The sequence below is a fragment of the Mauremys reevesii genome, linkage group 2 (genome assembly GCF_016161935.1).
Source record: "Mauremys reevesii isolate NIE-2019 linkage group 2, ASM1616193v1, whole genome shotgun sequence".
In the NCBI taxonomy this organism is placed as follows: domain Eukaryota; kingdom Metazoa; phylum Chordata; order Testudines; family Geoemydidae; genus Mauremys; species Mauremys reevesii.
In genome coordinates, this window is record NC_052624.1 from 275,523,539 (window position 1) to 275,542,719 (window position 19,181).

At 44.3% G+C, this 19,181-nt stretch overlaps 1 protein-coding gene across 16 annotated transcripts in view; it reads right to left on the minus strand.

Annotated features, from left to right (window-relative positions):
- FAM135B (family with sequence similarity 135 member B) overlaps positions 1 to 19,181 on the minus strand; it is a 438,555-nt gene that overhangs the window by 168,281 nt on the left and 251,093 nt on the right. For all 16 annotated transcript variants that reach the window (XR_005595027.1, XM_039527226.1, XM_039527229.1 and 13 more), the window contains one exon: positions 15,436 to 15,515. Coding sequence is in view for 15 of the 16 variants with exons in the window: in XM_039527226.1 (XP_039383160.1) it covers positions 15,436 to 15,515 (80 nt within the window). In the remaining variant the exon portion in view is untranslated. The remainder of the gene's footprint in view (positions 1 to 15,435; positions 15,516 to 19,181) is intronic.

Below are 19,181 nucleotides of genomic sequence, written 5' to 3' on the forward strand. Positions count from 1 at the left end.
CTCTCCTGCACCCAGCTTGCAAGGGGGTCCTCAAAAGACAGCCTTATGGATGTCTTCCACAATGCCTGGATTAGAGAGATCCTCCCTCAGCAAGATACAAGGCTTTTAGATCCCCTTTATGTTGCTTTTACCTAATATAAAGGGCTCAGAATGGGCACACAAATCTCTCCAAGGTACTTAAGTCAGTAAAGGAATGCTTTCATCTTCTTTTATGTTCCCCTTCTTACAGTCTCTTCTTTTTATGTTGTCCTATTTTTTCTCCCTCATCTCAAACAAATTTGGGAGCATTTTTTGTTCAGATCCTAAACTCCCAACCTCTGCTTTTCCAGGTACTTGGAATTTCTGATTATCTACCATAACACCCACCATAGCTAGAAATTACTTCTAGTACAGCTCATTCCTAGACTATTTCAGATTTTATAATGCCTATTTACCTGGAACACTGTACTCTCCATGTAAACATACATATTTATTTTTCAGGTGGGTTTGATAAGACCTGAAAACAAATTAGAATGCATTCATTCAAAATTAAATGTCTCCCCATTCTATGCTTCAAAAAGAATAAATTTATCTTCACTTAATGGAGGCAGAAATTACTTTTCAAATTGTTATTGAAACTAATAACTGTAATTGTATACAATTCCACAATTCATGGTGCTATTTCTTCTTGCTCTAATGAGCAAAGAAGTGCACATACTTGTGTTGACTGTATTGAGGGTCATGATAGGATTAGCAACAAAATATTTTCTCCAAAAGTGGAAGAAACATGCAATTCCTTTACTGAAAACTGCTTTGAGATTCTTAAACAGTAATAAGGAGGTTTGGGGCAAACATTAACTGATAGATATTAAAACCATGGGGAAGAGTTGCCAGTGAAGAAGCTTACACATCAGAGGCCTGATTCACCTATTACTCCTTTGAATCATGCCCTAGATGCAAGGCAGTCACAAACATCAGTGTAACTTGAACTGATCTGATATTCAGTGGGCATGAAAAACCATTGTTTACATTAGAATGGTGTTCTACAAGGGCCAGTTTCAACATTGTTGTAAGGTGGTACAATTCCCATTGGAATAAACAGGAACTGCAGCCCTGAAACTGCTGCAGGCATAAACAAATGCAGGAGGGTCTCCTTTTCTTACCCTCTTATTAGTTCCATTCTATACAGGTTCTTATATAGCACTCACCACTGTAGTGTCTGAGTGCATTCCAGCAGCACATTAAGCAAAGTGATTACACATTTCTTTGTTCTCTCACCCTTTCCCCAGGGGGGAGACACATGTGCAATGGAGTGTCTTATTTTGGTAGGGTCTTTTTTTGTTGTTTTTAATATACCCGTTGCTATGTGTTTATATTAGAGAAGGTAAGGTCAAAGAAACGGGCCTTGCATTTGCTTTTCTTGCACTACCAGAAGACAAACTGCTCATTCTACATCCCCATTTAATGCCAAATCACTGCTTTGCCACATACACCTGTTTTATTACACCCTTACAAATGCCATGTAATTTAAATCACAATCTGCATCACCACTGAACTTGGACAGGACACTTCTATGGGCGTTGCAACTGTTTTCTCCGGGCTGCACTTCACTTCTGGTTTATACAGCTGCTGTGTCAGTCTGCCCTACTGTATTCCTGGCAGGTACGATTCCCGCATATAATTAGATACACAATACACTGTAGCCAACAACTTAGAACAATTAGAACCTATTTTCTGCAATTACAGCCTATGGTAAAGTTTTCAAGGGGATTTATCTATGTGGAAAGTTTTAAAAGCTGGTAACAAGCCATTTTTAAACTAAAGAAACAAAGAAACATTGGCCACAAATCAGAAGTACTAAGTAATGTATTTAATTGTGTGTTACTCAAAGACGGGTTGAGCAATTTTCTTCAGACAAATTCTCCTTAGCCTTCAGAGTAAACCCGTTACGGTGTACGGGGGTGGGACTGGCCTAAAAATAGGGCTTTAATTAATAATAAATAATGCCTATTTCTTATATAGTACTTTTCTTGGGAAGTGCTTCACAATCTTTAATGTATTTAACCTCACAGGTTGAAAAACAGAGGGCGTGAGAACAAAAGACTGAGTGAGGCAAGGACTAATAAGTCTTCAGATAGGCTAAGGGCTGTTACAGAGAGGATGGTGATCAATTGTTCTCCACATCCATTGGAGGCAGGACAAGCTTAAAGCTGCAGCAAGGGAGATTCAGGTTAGATATAAGGAAAAACTTTGTAACTATAAGGGTAATTAAGCTCCTGAATAAGCTTCCAAGGGAGGCTGTGGAATTCCCGTCATTGGAGGTTTTTAAGAACAGGCGGGACAGACACTGGCCAGGGATGATTTAGGTTTACTTGGTCCCACCTCAGAGCAGGAGACTGGAATCGATGACTTCTTGAGGTCACTTCTGTGACACCCCAGCACCCCAATATTCATCCCTGTCATGTAATTAGGATATGTTTTGTACAAAGTATGCCTTATGGGGTATCATCCTAAAAGTCTTGATCTGCTAGACATTAATATCTTGTTGGATTGTATGCGCTATTGTCATATGTGAAGTTATGAAGTTTGGCTATGTATGTGTTATTGAAACATGCTGTGGGTGATGCAGATCTCTATCTATTGCCTCAGACAGGCGGCTCCCGTCATCCTCCACAGTGCGGGAACCTCCGCAGGGATGAGAGCCCAGCGTCGAAGATGGCACCGAGGCTGACATCAAGGCCAGGACTAGGGCCAGTACCACCCCTGCCATCGCACAGGAAATATCAGCATGAGAGGACCACTGCAAGTTGGAGGGTCAAGAGGACCCAGTGCCACAAAGGGCGTCATCCTTTCCCTCCCCGGATGAGGCAGCAGAGGGCTCATCTGCCACATTTCCGTCTATGGACAATAGAACCCACCAAGAGCTACAGAAGGGTAGCACTAAATCTGTGCCTCCAGGTGGAGGTGGTGTCAGAAGAAGCAGATCCCATAATGGGTCCTTCAAAGGTGGCCTTACCCTTATGAAGACCATCCAGAATACCACCAAGACCCTATGGCAAACTCCCACCTCCATTCCCCCCATGGCCAAGGGTGTGGAAAGGAAGTACTTTGTACCATACAAGAGGTATGAATACCTATTCAACCACCCTCAGCCGGGCACTCTGGTTGTGGCAGTGGTAAACGCAAAAGAAAGACCAGGGCAGCAGAGTCCTACATCCAAATTTAAGGAGGCAAAAAAGCTGGACCTCTTTGGCCATAAGGTCTTTTCCACCAGGGGGCTCCAATTTCAGATTGCCAATCAACAAGTGGTCCTCAGCCGCTATAACTGTCACTCTTTGAACACTTTGTCCAAGTTTAAGGAGTTACTCTCAGCGGACACTCACTCTGACTTTTGGAGGCATCCTCAAGGAGGGCAAGGCTATTGCAAGGACTCCCTTGAAAGCTGCATTGGACTCCACGGATGTCCACATGATGTTCACCGCGATAACCATGTGAAGGAGCTCGTGGCTACATGTCTCGGGCCTCCCACATGAGGTCCAACAAACAATTCAGGATGTGTCCTTCAATGGCTCGGGTCTGTTTGCAGAGCAAACAGACTCTAGGCTCCATAGTCTCAAAGACTCAAGAGCAACATTAAAATCCCTGGGGCTCCATACACTAGCCCCACAAAGAAAGCGTGTTAAGCCTCAGCCCCCACCACAATTCTACCCACTCAACCCAGAAAATGATTACAGAGCTCGGCGAGGCAGTCTTCAGCTCCCAAGCAAACTTTGAAGGTATGCCCGGGGGTGATGCACCAGTCACAATCCCAGATCCTTCTTCCTGTTTTGTGAATCATCTATCCCATTTCTACCAGGCCTGGGTCCAGATCACCTCGCACCAATGGGTCTTACACAGTAGAATTTGGATATTCTCTCCAATTCTGTTCCCCTCCTCCCTCTCACCCCCCTTTCCCGTCCCTCTTCATGGAACATGGTGAGAATGTTCCCTTCTCACAAGCAACTTCTCATACAGAAAGAGCAAGCATTCCTAGAAGCTGGAGCAGTAGAGGAGGTCCCTCGGGAGTTTCTCAGGAGAAAGGGTTTCTATTCCCGATATTTCCTAATCGGAAAAGCCAAAAGGTGGGTTAAAACCCATTTTGGACCTGTGGAACATCAATAAATTCATGAAAAAGCTGAAGTTACGCATGGTCTCTCTGGCTTCCATTATTCCCTCCCTGGATCTGGGGAACTGGTACACCACCTTCGACTTCAAAGACGCATACTTTCACGTGTTGATCTTGCTGTTTCTCCACTTTGTGGTCAACAATGCCCATTGTCAGTTCACAGTTCTCCCCTTCAGGTTATTTGCGGTCCCTCAGGTGTTCACCAAATGCATGTCAGTTGTAGCCGCATTCCTGAGGAGGCGACATGTACAAGTTTTCCTGTATCTAGATGACTGCCCTGTCAAGGGCTGTACCAAACCCCAGGTGGAACAGCACATTAACCTCATATGATCGACTTTCAAAAAGCTCAGGCTAATACTGAACGTGCCAAAATCAACTCTAACCACTACCCAGAGGATAGAGCCCATCAGAGCTCTCTTAGATTCCGGTCAAGCCAAAGCATTCCTTCCGGAGTCCTGTTTTCTGATTATAGGCGCCATCATAGAGGGCCTAACACGATACCCCATGACTATGGCTCAAGGTTGCCTAAAACTGCTCGGTCACATGGCTGCTTGTACGTATATAGGTGAGACTTCGACTCCAGCCTTTGCATGCCATCCTGAGACCACCTAGACAAGTTTGTTACACTTCCTTCTCCGGTTATCGAGTCCCTCCTGTGGTGCTCAACCCGCAAGTGGTGTGTGCGGGAGTGCCCTTCTCCAGGCCCCAACCCTCGATGTCTCTAGTCATGGATGAGTCGGCAATGGGATGGGGAGTGCACTTAGGAGGACTCAGGGCCTCTGGTTCCAGGCAGAACTTTCGCTGCACATCAACGTCAGGGAGCTAAGAGTGGTCTGCCTTGCTTGCCAAATGTTCCAGGCTCATCTGGAAGGCAGAAGTGTATCTGTGTTGACTGACAACATGGCAGCGATGTTCTATATAAATGCACAGGATGGTGCTCGCTCCTCTCCCCTGTGCCGGGAAGCCCTCAAGCTGTGGCACTTCTGCATCACCCATTCGCTACATCTAGAGGCATAGTACCTTCCAGGCTCTCAGAATGAACTGGCCTATCATCACAGCAGGTCATTTCACAATCACAAGTGATCCCTCTGCCCAGATGTTGTGATCAACATCTTCCAACAGTGGGGGTTTTCCCAAATAGATTTGTTTGCAACAAAATACAACAGGATGCATCACCAGCGTTGCTGCTTCCTGAATAACAGGACTGTATATGTACTTCCTTACATTATATATGTACGTTTATATTAACATTTACATTCTATAAGTAAGTTAACATTAACTTCCTGGACGTCCCAAGGGTTGGTCTCAAATTCACAAGTTTGATTGGTCCCCGATTTCATTTCTCCATTAAGAGTTCTGGGAGCTAAAAGCTATGCTATTTCTGCAACAGAAAATACTTATTCCTTTCATTCCTCACTACCTTAAATGTTGTCACCTCCCATGGTTTTATTGCAAGTCTCATGTTATTTTTCATGTTTCTTAGCATCCCAGCTGCTAAAATGAAAATGTCAGCTTTTATTTTTTGAAGAAAGAAAGTTCCTGGCCCTCATGGTTGTGAAGAAACCTTGAAAAATCTGAATGCAAAGGCCTCAATAAAATAGAAGGAAAATATAAAGAACCACAAATTCAATCTCATGAATTTTGGGGCTCTGACTCATGATTTTATAATACTTTGGGCTGCCAGGGCTGCTTCTTTCATAAGTGCATATTATAAAAACTTGCAATGTCTTAATTTCTCCCCCACACACACACCCACACCCAATCTCTATATATATTTGGGCAGATCAGTGACAACAGAATAAAGGAATGTCCTGTTGGGAGATATATATATACATACCTGGTATGAATGACGTGTGCTTGACATGAATGTGTGCGTTGCAAGTTAGCAACCAAAGCGAGGACTTAAGGTTAAGGACTATTAAAACTCTTTGTGCAAAAACAATCTTATGTTCCGAGAAAAATATGAAAAATCATCAGAAAAGGAAAACACCAAGTGGACTGATGTAAAATTGTATACGACTTGGAGGAAATGGCATGCCTTGGATCATGGCGGCCCGCCCAGGATTGTCTCTTTAAAATTGTGCGGGTAAAAGGCCTAGTAAACAATGGAATGAGCTATAAATGGATGCCTATGATTTCTGCAAATCAGAGTAGTTTATTGATTCAGAGTCCCGTGTGGCTATAGATGTGGTTTTGCCAGCTCCACACATCCTATGATCTTATCCTGAAGGAAGGAACCTTGACTAGCCAAGGTTTCTAACCATTAGAGGAGTGAAGTTCTGGAACAGCCTTCCAAGGGGAGTAGTGGGGGCAAAAGACCTATCTGGCATCAAGACTAAGCTTGATAAGTTTATGGAGGGGATGGTATGATGGGATAGCCTAATTTTGGCAATTAACTGATCTTTGACTATTAGCGGTAAATATGCCCAATGGCCTGTGGTGAGATGTTAGATGGGGTCGGATCTGAGTTACTTCAGAGAATTCTTTCCTTTGTGTCCGGCAAGCAAGTCTTGCCCATATGCTCAGGATTTAGCTGATCGCCATATTTGGGGTCAGGAAGGAATTTTCCTCCAGGGCAGATTGGCAGAAACCCCGGGGGGGGGTTCGCCTTCCTCTTCAGCGTGGGGTGTGGGTCACTTGCTGGAAGAGTCTCTGCACCTTGAAGTCTTTAAACCGTGATTTGAAGACTTCAATGGCTCAGACACAGGTTTGATACAAGAGTGGGTGGGTGAGATTCTGTGGGCTCAGTGGCGTAGCCAGGTTCTAACATCAGGTGGAGCGAACACATAAAAAAAGGCGCCACCTGACCTATCAAATTACACCTCTAGCTCGATATAACGCAACCCGATATAACACGAATTCGGATATAAGCAGTGCTCCGAGGGGCTGCGCACGCACCTGGGGGACAGCCCCTCTCCTCTCTCCTGAGGGGCTGTTCTGCAATCTGTGGCCCCCGGAAGCAGGCAGCACACAGGAGCGGGGGTGGGGGGCGGACACAGTCCCCTGCATAAGAGAGACAATTGGACAGAGGTGGGCAGGGTCTGTTGGGGGTTCACATGGGGAAGAGGGGGTGGGGGGCTGCATTGGGAAACTCTCCAGTGCAGCACCTAGCCACGCTGGCTCTGTGCATCATGAGGCACTCGGGAAAAGGAGGCAGCAAAAGAGAGAAGCTGAGGAGGAGCTGCCCTTCCCCTCCCAACTGGGTCTGTGAGTCCCTGATCTCACAGAGTCTCAGCGCTGCAGGCACCCAGCCCCCCCAGGTACTGGGCTGCAGTGCAAGCTAGAGGGGCTGATACAGAGAAGTCAGGACCAGTCAGAGCACTTCCCATGTTATTATGAAAACTCACTCCTGGAGAGCTGAGTGAGGTAATATGGGCGGGGAGGGGTAATATATATCAAGGTGGGTGAGGTAATATATTGTATTTGACCAGCTTCTGTCGGTGAGAGAGACAAGCGTTTGAGCTTTCACAGAACTCTTCTTCAGGAAGAAGAAAGAACTCCATAAAGCTCCAAAGCTTGTCAAGGAAGTAGCACTATCAGCACAATGAGGTAAATATAGCCACATGTGCATGCCAAAAATTCACAGTACAGCAGGATTGTAGTGTCAGTTTAGCTCTCTGTCTTTGAGTCCATCCCCACTAAACTAAGTCCAAAGTTTCAGCTAAACACAAGGGCACCTGCAAATAGCTGTACTAACAGCAGGATCTACACTGTGGACAAGGGGGATCCGGTGGACAAGGGGGATCCGGTGGACATAGTGTACTTAGATTTCCAGAAAGCCTTTGACAAGGTCCCTCACCAAAGGCTCTTACATAAATTAAGCTGTCATGGGATAAAAGGAAAGGTCCTTTCATGGATTGAGAACTGGTTAAAGGACAGGGAACAAAGGGTAGGAATTAATGGTAAATTCTCAGAATGGAGAGGGGTAACTAGTGGTGTTCCCCAAGGGTCAGTCCTAGGACCAATCCTATTCAATTTATTCATAAATGATCTGGAGAAAGGGGTAAACAGTGAGGTGGCTAAGTTTGCAGATGATACTAAACTACTCAAGACAGTTAAGACAAAAGCAGATTGTGAAGAACTTCAAAAAGATCTCACAAAACTAAGTGATTGGGCAACAAAATGGCAAATGAAATTTAATGTGGATAAATGTAAAGTAATGCACATTGGAAAAAATAACCCCAACTATACATACAACATGATGGGGGCTAATTTAGCTACAACGAGTCAGGAAAAAGATCTTGGAGTTATCGTGGATAGTTCTCTGAAGATGTCCACGCAGTGTGCAGAGGCGGTCAAAAAAGCAAACAGGATGTTAGGAATCATTAAAAAGGGGATAGAGAATAAGACTGAGAATATATTATTGCCCTTATATAAATCCATGGTACGCCCACATCTCGAATACTGTGTACAGATGTGGTCTCCTCACCTCAAAAAAGATATTCTAGCACTAGAAAAGGTTCAGAAAAGAGCAACTAAAATGATTAGGGGTTTAGAGAGGGTCCCATATGAGGAAAGATTAAAGAGGCTAGAACTCTTCAGTTTGGAAAAGAGAAGACTAAGGGGGGACATGATAGAGGTATATAAAATCATGAGTGATGTTGAGAAAGTGGATAAGGAAAATTTATTTACTTATTTCCATAATACAAGAACTAGGGGTCACCAAATGAAATTAATAGGCAGCAGGTTTAAAACAAATAAAAGGAAGTTCTTCACGCAGCGCACAGTCAACTTGTGGAACTCCTTACCTGAGGAGGTTGTGAAGGCTAGGACTATAACAATGTTTAAAAGGGGACTGGATAAATTCATGGTGGCTAAGTCCATAAATGGCTATTAGCCAGGATGGGTAAGAATGGTGTCCCTAGCCTCTGTTGGTCAGAGGATGGAGATGGATGGCAGGAGAGAGATCACTTGATCATTGCCTGTTAGGTTCACTCCCTCAGGGGCACCTGGCATTGGCCACTGTCGGTAGACAGACACTGGGCTAGATGGACCTTTGGTCTGACCCGGTACGGCCTTTCTTATGTTCTTATGTTCTTATGTACACTGGCACAATAGGAGGAGTTGCATGTCAGGGCACTAATTCCCAATCCCAGGGCAAGGCAATATGGGATCCAGGCACCAGGTCCTTAGAACCAGAATTTGTACTCACAGGAGAGTGGGATGATATCAGAGAAGTTACAGAAGGCAACTCCCAAGAAACAAGGCATTGACCAAATGGCTGGATGGATGTTAAACCACCATCACCAGCCATTGTGTGCAGCAAGTGAATGACAATTAGTAATTTAATGACCACCATCACCAGAGAATTACTCAACCCTGGGACTCAGCAATGCCTCCCCCTCCTCCCAACAGGATCACAAGCCCTTCCCTTAGGAGACAATTCAGGTTTCCCCTGATAGGGGAGGGAAAATCAAGCTACCTCTCCCTGCCCCGCAACATGGTGCCTGGACTTGTGTTTGCCAGAGCACATGGACTAAACTAAACACATACTACAGCAGCAGATAATTCATTCCAGCCTTCCCTTGGGAGACAATTCCATCCACACCCCCAAGGCAGAGATTGTGCTGCTATGAAGATTTCCCCTGATAGTCCCAGTCTTCCTCTCCTACCCCCCACCCCTATCCCTTCCCCACTGCCTCTTCCCGTCCACCCCTCGCCCCCTAAGAGGCAGTCACCCAGATGCCAGGGAGGGGGAACCAAACACACTATATGGCCACTGTCTCTGAGAGGCAGGCATCTCTGCCTGGGCAAGGAGGGCAAGCAGGGACACCACATCCCACAGCAGACCAGGAGATGCGCCTCCCCCCCACCACCAATGCCTGTCCTGGTCCAGCTGCCGGGTGCAGGGGATGTTTTTGGAGATGCCTCTGGCTGAGCTCCCTGCCCCCCACCATGCAGACGGCCATCCCACCAGCAGCCAGGTGTTGGCTCTCACAGCCACCTGGAGGGTTTCCAGTCCCCCCCCCCAAGCCACCCTCACCACAAGAAAGACCCCCTTTGAAATACACTTACCAGCTGCTGCTACTGGCTGCCTTTAGTTGGGTGAGAGGTTAGGAGCTGCTGCTGCAGAGCCAGAGAAAGCACACCTGCCACAGTGCCACGAGAAGCAGGTAGGAGAAGGAGTTGGAGTCCCTCAGCTGCTCAGCACCTTGCTCCAGGAGCAGTTCCCCTCGCTGATTGGCTGGTGGCCAAAAACCAGCTAAACAGCGAGCACTCGTGCTCCTCTACCTAGCCATCCTATTGCCCCCACCCTCGCCGAACAGCTGATGGCTCGTGGGCCCCCATGGGCCCCATAAACAGTTGAGTGGTGGGTGGGTGCCCCTGCCCCCTATAGAGGCATGCCCTGACCACCTCCTTCTTCCCCAAGGCCCCAGCCTCTCCTCCTCCCGAGGAGCCCAGCTTGCTGGAGCTCAGTTCTTTCCCCCTCCCCTCACTGATTAGCTGTCTGTCTCCCTCCTGCTGGGAGACAGCAAATCAGCGAGGCAGGGAAGGGGCAGGGTTTATGCAGCACACTAGGGGAAGCCAGCAAAGCCTGCCTGCAGGAGCCCAGCTTGCTGGAGCTCAGTTCTTCCCCTCCCCTCCCTGTTGCGGGATCAGCTGTCTCCCTCCTGCTGCGAGAGACAGCTGATCAGCGGGTGCAGGGTATGCAACACGCTGGGGGAAGCCGGGCAGGCCAAGCTTCAGAGCGGAGCATGGGCCCCGCCCCTGGTGCCATGGTAACCCCACCTAAGGTGTGGCTTTTTTGAAAATGTGCTGAGGGGAAGCAACTGCTTCCCCTGCACCCCACTAGCTACGCTACTGTGTGGCCTGCGTTGTGCAGGTCAGACTAGATGATCATAATGGTCCCTTCTGACCTTAAAGTCTATGATTCTATGTAACACAACATGGTGCATTATCGAAACAAGGAATAAGAAGTGTGGAACTCCAATTAAAACAAGTCCAAGCCTTAAAAACGTGTCTAAATGTAAATCTATTTGGTGTGTCTAAAATTAACAATAAAACCATACTTGCAGTACAATGTGTACAATATCAGAGGGGTAGCCGTGTTAGTCTGGATCTGTAAAAGCAGCAAAGAGTCTTGTGGCACCTTATAGACTAACAGACATATTGGAGCATGAATTTTTGTGGGTGAATACTTCTGTTAGTCTACAGACTAGGGACTGAATGGCTGGGCAGCAGTTCTGCAGAAAAGGACCTAGGGGTTACGGTGGACGAAAAGCTGAATATGAGTCAACAGTGTGCCCTTGTTGCCAAGAAGGCTAATGGCATTTTGGGTTGTATAAGTAGGGGCATTTCCAGCAGATCGAGGGATGTGATCATTCCCCTCTATTCAGCACTGATGAGGCCTCATTTGGAGTACTGTGTCCAGTTTTGGGCCCCACACTACAAGAAGGATGTGCATAAATTGGAGAGAGACCAGCGGAGGGCAACAAAAATGATTAGGGGGCTGGAGCACATGACTTATGAGGAGAGGCTGAGGGGACTGGGATTGTTTAGCCTGCAGAAGAGAAGAATGAGGGGGGATTTGATAGCTGCTTTCAACTACCTGAAAGGGGGTTCCAAAGAGGATGGATCTAGACTGTTCTCAGTGGTAGAAGATGACAGAACAAGGAGTAATGGTCTCAAGTTGCAGAGGGGGAGGTTTAGGTTGGACATTAGGAAAAACTTTTTCACTAGTAGGGTGGTGAAGAACCGGAACGGGTTACCTAGGGAGGTGGTGGAATCTCCTTCCTTAGAGGTTTTTAAGGTCAGGCTTGACAAAGCCCTGGCTGGGATGATTTAGTTGGGTTTGGTCCTGCTTTGAGCAGGGGGTTGGACTAGATACCTCCTGAGGTCCCTTCCAACCCTGAGATTCTATGATTCTAAGGTGCCACAGGACTCTTCAATGTGTACAATGCGTACAAATGCAAACTTATAAAATACAATACATTAAAAAATGGTTAACATGTTAAGTCATGAGCAATGGCCTTTTAAATGGTTCAAAAATCCTCATATATAAAATCAACAAATTACATAATAATTTTTATATATTTTAATTAAAATTAAGCCACTCTGAGAGGAAAGGAAAAAGGAAAAACACTGTTACACAATACACAATACACACACACACAGCAGCAACACCTGTTGCCAGAAATGATTAATAAAAAGATATGGCAAATAAAATTAAGTGAAACACACAATTAAAAAATATAAATTAATAAAATTAACAAAACATTCTAAAAACGAAGTAAATGACCACAAGTAACTTGGTCCCTAAAGAAATGTCATTTAAACCATTCAAGTGCACTATGGCACAAAAGTGTTTAATTTAGGCAATGGGTGTATCTGTATGGTAACCACTAAAAAACATGTATTTTAAAAGTGTAACAAAAAAAAGGCCCAATTAAGTCATGTAAATGTAATGTAACAAAGGTCATTATTAATAAAATTCTTTACCAAGGTCCTCTATTTAAAAAAAAATTGTTTAAAAAACAAAAAAATTTAAACTGGCCCTTCAATTTAAAAATACATTGGAAACAACAACAAAATAATTAATAAAAGCAATAAAATCAGGCAATATGCAAAAAGTGTATTTAAGTCTGCTCAGCTAAAAAAAATAAACCAACATTTTGATCCACAATGGTCAAATATTAAAATGGGGTGGAGAGGAAGCATTGGTAATTTCTCACTGGTATAATGTTTTTTTTAAATGGTCTCCTAGCGTCACAGCTCTTCTACATTTAATGCTATATCCTATTGTAATATTATTTGCATTACTAATTTTGTTAACCTTTATTATGCTATGCTCATACTGCCGAATAAAAAAAGCAACAAAGTTTTAAAGCAAGTAATATCTAAAATTAAATTGCTTGCAACATTATAAAGTAATACAATAATTAACGGCATTAATCATGTATCAAGAGGGCGGAATGTATATTATTTTAACATACACTGTGATTCATATATCCATGTAATATGTTATAGGTCATTGAGGCCTGGTATGAGTGACATGTGCTTTACATCAAATGCGTGCATTGCAAGTTAGCAACTGAAGCAAGGACTTAATGTCAAGGACTATTAGAACTCTTTGTGCAAACACAATCTTATGTTTCGAGAAAAATACGAAAAATCATCAGAAAAGGAAATAACACCAAATGGACTAATGTAAAATTGCATAAAAATTAAAGAGAATGGCATGCCTTAAATCATGGCGGTCCGCCCAAAATTGTCTCTTTAAAATTGTGCAGGTAAAAGGCCTAGAAAACAGAGGCAAAGAACCGATGATGCGACAAAATGAACTATAAATAAATGCCTATAATTTCTGAAAATCAATGTCATTTATTAATCCAGAGTCCCGTGTGAATATAAATATGGTTTTGCCAGCTCCCTGCATCTTATGATTTTATCCAACCAAAGAAACTTGGACTGGCCATCGGGACCATTCTGACCTTGAACTCTGGTATAGTATGTTTGGGATATAAATGTAAAGTAAGGAAGGTTTGTTTTATAATCAATAAAAAGCATTTAAAGTATGGTGTACCAATACTGTGTCCAGTATCTGCTTGCTCCCCATCCCATAGGAAAACCTCTATTTCGGTCTAGCAGTCCAACTGATTAGCTTAACCTTCAGCCCCATTAAAGGGTGCTCTTCCACAGGCTTTATGAATCAATTATGAAACCCTAACAAAGCTAGCCAAGGAATAATCTTTTAAAGCCTTAACGGCTTAAATACAGCCTGCCTTGATGTTAGCCCTGTAAAGCTATTAAACTTCTGCCTGGATTGCATTAGCATCATGCAAGTCTGCTGCTAATCCTGTAACCACTGTACATTTTGCCTTCTGTTTATAAGTTTTTTTGTTTTTTTTTTAAAAGACTAATGAAAACACTGCAGTCTCATTTGTCTTTCAGGCATGCACAAATGTTAGGAGAAAGAAAATGCTAGGTGCTCCGTCAATGAAATGAAGAAACAGGAGAGGAAGAAAGTAGTTTTACCCATTTCCTGGACAACATGCTCATTCACTTGGTTTAAAATGCAGAACTGCATTACATTATATTCCTTTTTATAACAGGAAGGTAAAGTTAGATTTAAAATGTAGTGTTGCTACTAGCTGTTGGCTGTGCGTGAAACAGCCTAGGCCACAGCCTTCTGCTAACAGGGCCCAATCTAAAGCCCACAGGAGTTGATGAAAAGCTTCCAAATGACTTCAGTGGAGTTTGGATTAGACTATAGTTTATACTGACCTAGTGTCCCTTTGTCCAGAAGGAGACTAAAGCACTACACCATTTACAGGTCAGATTGCCAGCTGCACCTTCCTATGCTGGCCACACCCTAAAGAGAGACAGAGGGCAAGAGAGAGTGTTCCCATTGCTTCCCTCCCAAGAGGTTCCACCAGGGAAGGGGCAGCTTTAATTCCACAAGACCTCCATATGGGCTGCTGGGGTGGAAGCGGCAGCAGGAGCGGGGTTGTTGACATCAACTCCTCATGTCTCAAACTATGCTCCCTCCCCAGCCAGTGCCACCCTTTGGGAGGGGCTCTCCTGAGTCCTTGCAAGATGCCTTGCAGAGGAACCGTACTAACCTTCTTGCAGTACAGGTCCTGCTGCTTGGCACTCTGCACTCTGGTCCAGGTCAGCTTCCTCCAGCCAAAACTTCATGCTGTATTTGGTCATATTTTATATAAACAATAGCCATCCCATTAGCAGCTGGTGAAATGCCATCACCGCTGTAGTGTAACATGGCCACGTGCTGAACACCACCCAATAGTTCCAGGTAGGAAATGGAGAATTCTCATATCCAGCAAACCATAGGGAAGCTTTTACATAGGTGATTTTGATTTTATTCTGCCATTCCTGGCCCAATTTTGCAGCCTTTTGAGATTCAGCAAGCCCAGATGAAATTCAGAGAAGCATCTGAGTTTCCGGTTGCTTACCTGAACTTCCTTTCAGTCATTACTTTGCATTTCATGTCTTTGAGCACAAACTGCTCATTCCTATGTGCAGTAACCAGGAGGGTTGTTTTATTCACATTTTCACCTACCCTAGAAATGGTTCCATATTGAATCTGGCTCTGCATCTCACACAAACACACCATGAGGTTTGGGATCAGATTAAAACCTCAGAGCTGGAGCCCATCTCTTTAACAGGCCAAACCAGAACACGGACTCTAAATGCCCCTGAGCTTCAGGAGAAGTTCAGATCTGGATCTAAACCCAGATTTGTACTTGGTTGATCTCTCACTTACTCTGTTTTCCCCAATCTGAACAAATGAACCCAGCTCTCATCAGGTCACTTTCCTATGAATTTCTCACCTGTTTGCTCTACGATTGTTGCAGTCAGTCTATGGGGAATCCTGGATGGAAGTTTCAACCCTGCTCGTATCTGGTAGTATCTAGAGAGAGGATTTTAAAAAGAAATGATGTTATACAGATGACTACTCCATTCAATACGAGAAAAATAGTAAGAACACACAATGGATATTTACGCTAGTTCAGAGAGCAAACATGCAGCTATGATATTAAGGAGAGCAGGTGGATTGGACTGTTAAATATTATGGCCCTGATTCTCCTCTCATTCACATAAGCTTTATACAAGTTTAACTCCATTGACTTCAAGGGAATTACTCCTGATTTACATGAACGTGAGAGGAGGAGTAAACCCAACACGCATTTAATATGAAGAGCCGTGACAAGAAAAGCTTGCTTCGAGAAAAGAGGAGTCCATGATGCAATGCAACACGATCAAACAGGATGCACTGGAAAGTTAACACAAGTGAAAACTCGAAAGAAATGTTTGTACATTATCCAACCCCCCTCCCCCTCCCCCGGTTAACATGCTTCTATTCTTATTATGATTATTATTAACCAGGCAACTCTATCCGTAGTTGCATTATCAGGTCTAGGCCCACTTGCATTGCAGTTATTTGCTATCAAAGGGCCAAATGTTATGCTACACACACAGGCTCTGATTTTCATTTTTCTCAGTGGATGCTCTCCCACCTTCCAGTTTCCACGTATGTGCTCCTGCCCCCGGCTTGTGAGTGCTGAGCAACCCTTTTTTTTTTTTCCCAGTAGGTGCTTGAGCCCCGGAGCACCAACGGAGTCAGCGCTTATGGTTACATGGTATCAGGACAATACCCGGCCACAGTATGTGAGAGAACAGCAATGGAAATTTTGCTTGAGTGAGAGTTAAGTGCACTGCAGGACTCTGAGGAAAATTTGCATATATCTGCATACAGCCTTCATATATAAATATAGAGGTATATTCCCCAACAAAAATCTTCATTAGCCAAGAGTAATAGGCACCATAGTCCAATTAACAGCATCCTGCCATGTAATTCAGGATATCTGGGTTCTGTTCACAACCTGCTGTGTGTCTTGGTAGAGTCATTTCACTTGTGTGTGTGTCAGTGTTTCTTCTCCTACTCTTTGTCTGGTCTATTTACACTGTGAATTCTTTGGGGCAGGTATTGTGTCTTTTCTAAGTTGAACAGTCATACAACTAAGGGAACATATGACAGGGGTCCATAAAATCATGAATGGCGTGGGGAAAGTGAATAGGGATGTGTTACTTATCCCTTTACATATGACAAGAATTAGGCATCACCCGATGAAATTAACAGACAGCAGGTTTGGAACAAACAAAGAAATACTTCTTCACACAATGCACAGTCAACCTGTGGGACTCATTGCCATGGGATCTTGTGAAGGCCAAAAGTATAACTGGGTTCAATAAAGAATTAGAAAGGGGGTAGGCACATCAATGGCTATCAGTCAAGATGGTCAGGGGTCCAATCTCATGATCCGGGTGTCCTTAAATCTCCAACTGCCAGTAGCTGGGACTGGATCACAGGGGACAGATCACTTGATAATTGCCCTGGTCTGTTCATTCTCTGTGAAGCATCTAGCACTGGCTACTCTTGGTAGACAGGATACTGGGCTAGTTGGACCACTGGTCTGACCCAGTATGGCCATTCTTATGTCTATTATAATGTGTATGTACAATGCCAAGCACAGTGGGGCCCTGGCTTCAGTTATTGCCTCTAGTTGTAAATAATGATGATTTTAGATTTAAAAGGTTTGTCACTGGAATCCAATCAGATAATATGTAAACGCTTTACAAAACTACCACACTTGTGTGTATGTGGAGGGGTGGGGGGGTGTTTTTATTTTTGGATGAGTATCTGGAAATGAACATTTCAGGAAACCGGCCAACCCCAACTTGACATAACTGCCATTGCACACACCAGCCCCACCCCAATTACAACTACCCACCCAACCTACACCCTGCCCCTTTGTTCCATTCTGTGGTGGAGATAGGTTGGTGGAAGTACTTTAATGCATTTAGATACTGTTTATTAAACCCTTAGCAAAGATTTTAAGATCAGATCAGACCCACACACGTTAAAACCTGCAGGAGGGGGCTTTGTGGGGAGAACATTCTCCACGGAATCCCCTCATGGAGACCCCCATGCAAAGAGTGAGGTTTGATCAAACCCTCCTTACAGAAAAGGGTTCAGGCCCAGCCACCGAAACCTGGCAAATCCCTGAAGATCTGCATGGACCCCATAGCACATCCATACTGTCGCTGCCCCTTGGCACCAGATACAGGCAAGACCTGCAGGTGAGAAGCCCATACTTCATTTATGGGTCACAAGCTGCCTAAAACCCCCACACTCACACCCTACACCCATTTCGCTGATGCACGATTGGGAACTGAGTGCAAGTGCAAAGTGCCTGATTTTCCTCCTCCTTACACTGGTTTTACACAACTGTAGGATCACTGACTTCAGTCGAGGTTCTCCTGATTTACCCCGGGACATGTGAGGGGAGAGTTGAGCTGAAGGTGTTTAATCATAGTGAAAATATAAAGTAATACATTTTGTTAAAATGTTAGTGCAAGCAGGATGTTATCAGCAAAATCAAAAGTACCTTTCTAATTTAAAATACCAATATCACTACTAGCCATCGCTGATGGTTGCCACAAATAAGTAACAAGACTCTTTAATATGCAGACAATAACTGATAACATGTTTTATCATGAATCCCGGTCACACTGGACTAATTCCCAGTGTGACAGGGACTCGTGTGCATAATCCTGACTGCATGTGCATCTTTCATAGGGAAAAATAAAATCCTATCATTTCTGGCTGCCTGTTTTACTCCTTTATGTCTAAAGATTCTGATTGTTCAGGAAACACTGGATGGGATGAGCAACTATTTAGCTAGAAAGCAGAAAATGTTCAGACTGCACAGAGTTTTACCCTAGGATAGCATTTGAGCTCTCCTTAAACAAACTCAGCCATTGCTTCAACAGCTCTGCACACTGCATCATTCCTTACACGCATCATCCTCCATGTCTAAACTGCATCATGCTCCCTTTTCTTCAGCTTTCCCGAGGCATCCTGCTCTTTTTGCTTTTACCCTTGCTGGTTTTCAAAGGAATATGTTGATCTAAAGCACCATGGTTGTACCAGTTTAAAGTTTGCATTGCTCTGTGAGACAGCAGCCGTTTCTCTTTTTTAAAAAGATTCTAGATGAAGGACGTACCACTGCCTTGCATAGTATGAAGAGCATCCAGGGTCTGCACAGTTAAGGTTGAAACTACCTCTCCATTATAAAGCCCAATTCTCCACTGCCTTGCTGCCTGTGTCATCATTTATTCCTGTGCCAAGCGAGAACGGAGCAGGAGTACAATACTACTGAATTAGAATGGCATGTGACTTTTACTTTGCACAGTTTCACATGACAATACAAGGTGCAAAACAGTCATTTCTGCAACATACCAAGGCACAGACCAGACTGGGGGGGGGGGCAGGGTGGAGGGACTGTGTCACCCCTGTCCTGGGACCTTTGGTGCCTTACAATGCCTTGCTTGAGAAGCTCCCATCTGGCTGCTCTTACCCCCCTAGCTTTCACCAGCCTTGGTTGTACTGCCGGGTGACCCCAACATGCCTCCAGTCCCAGATTTTCTCCCAGACATGTATGTCCTATACTGCCCAGCACTCTGCTAGGCAGAACAAATATATTAAGTCCATTATTCCTTTAAGGGAATAATA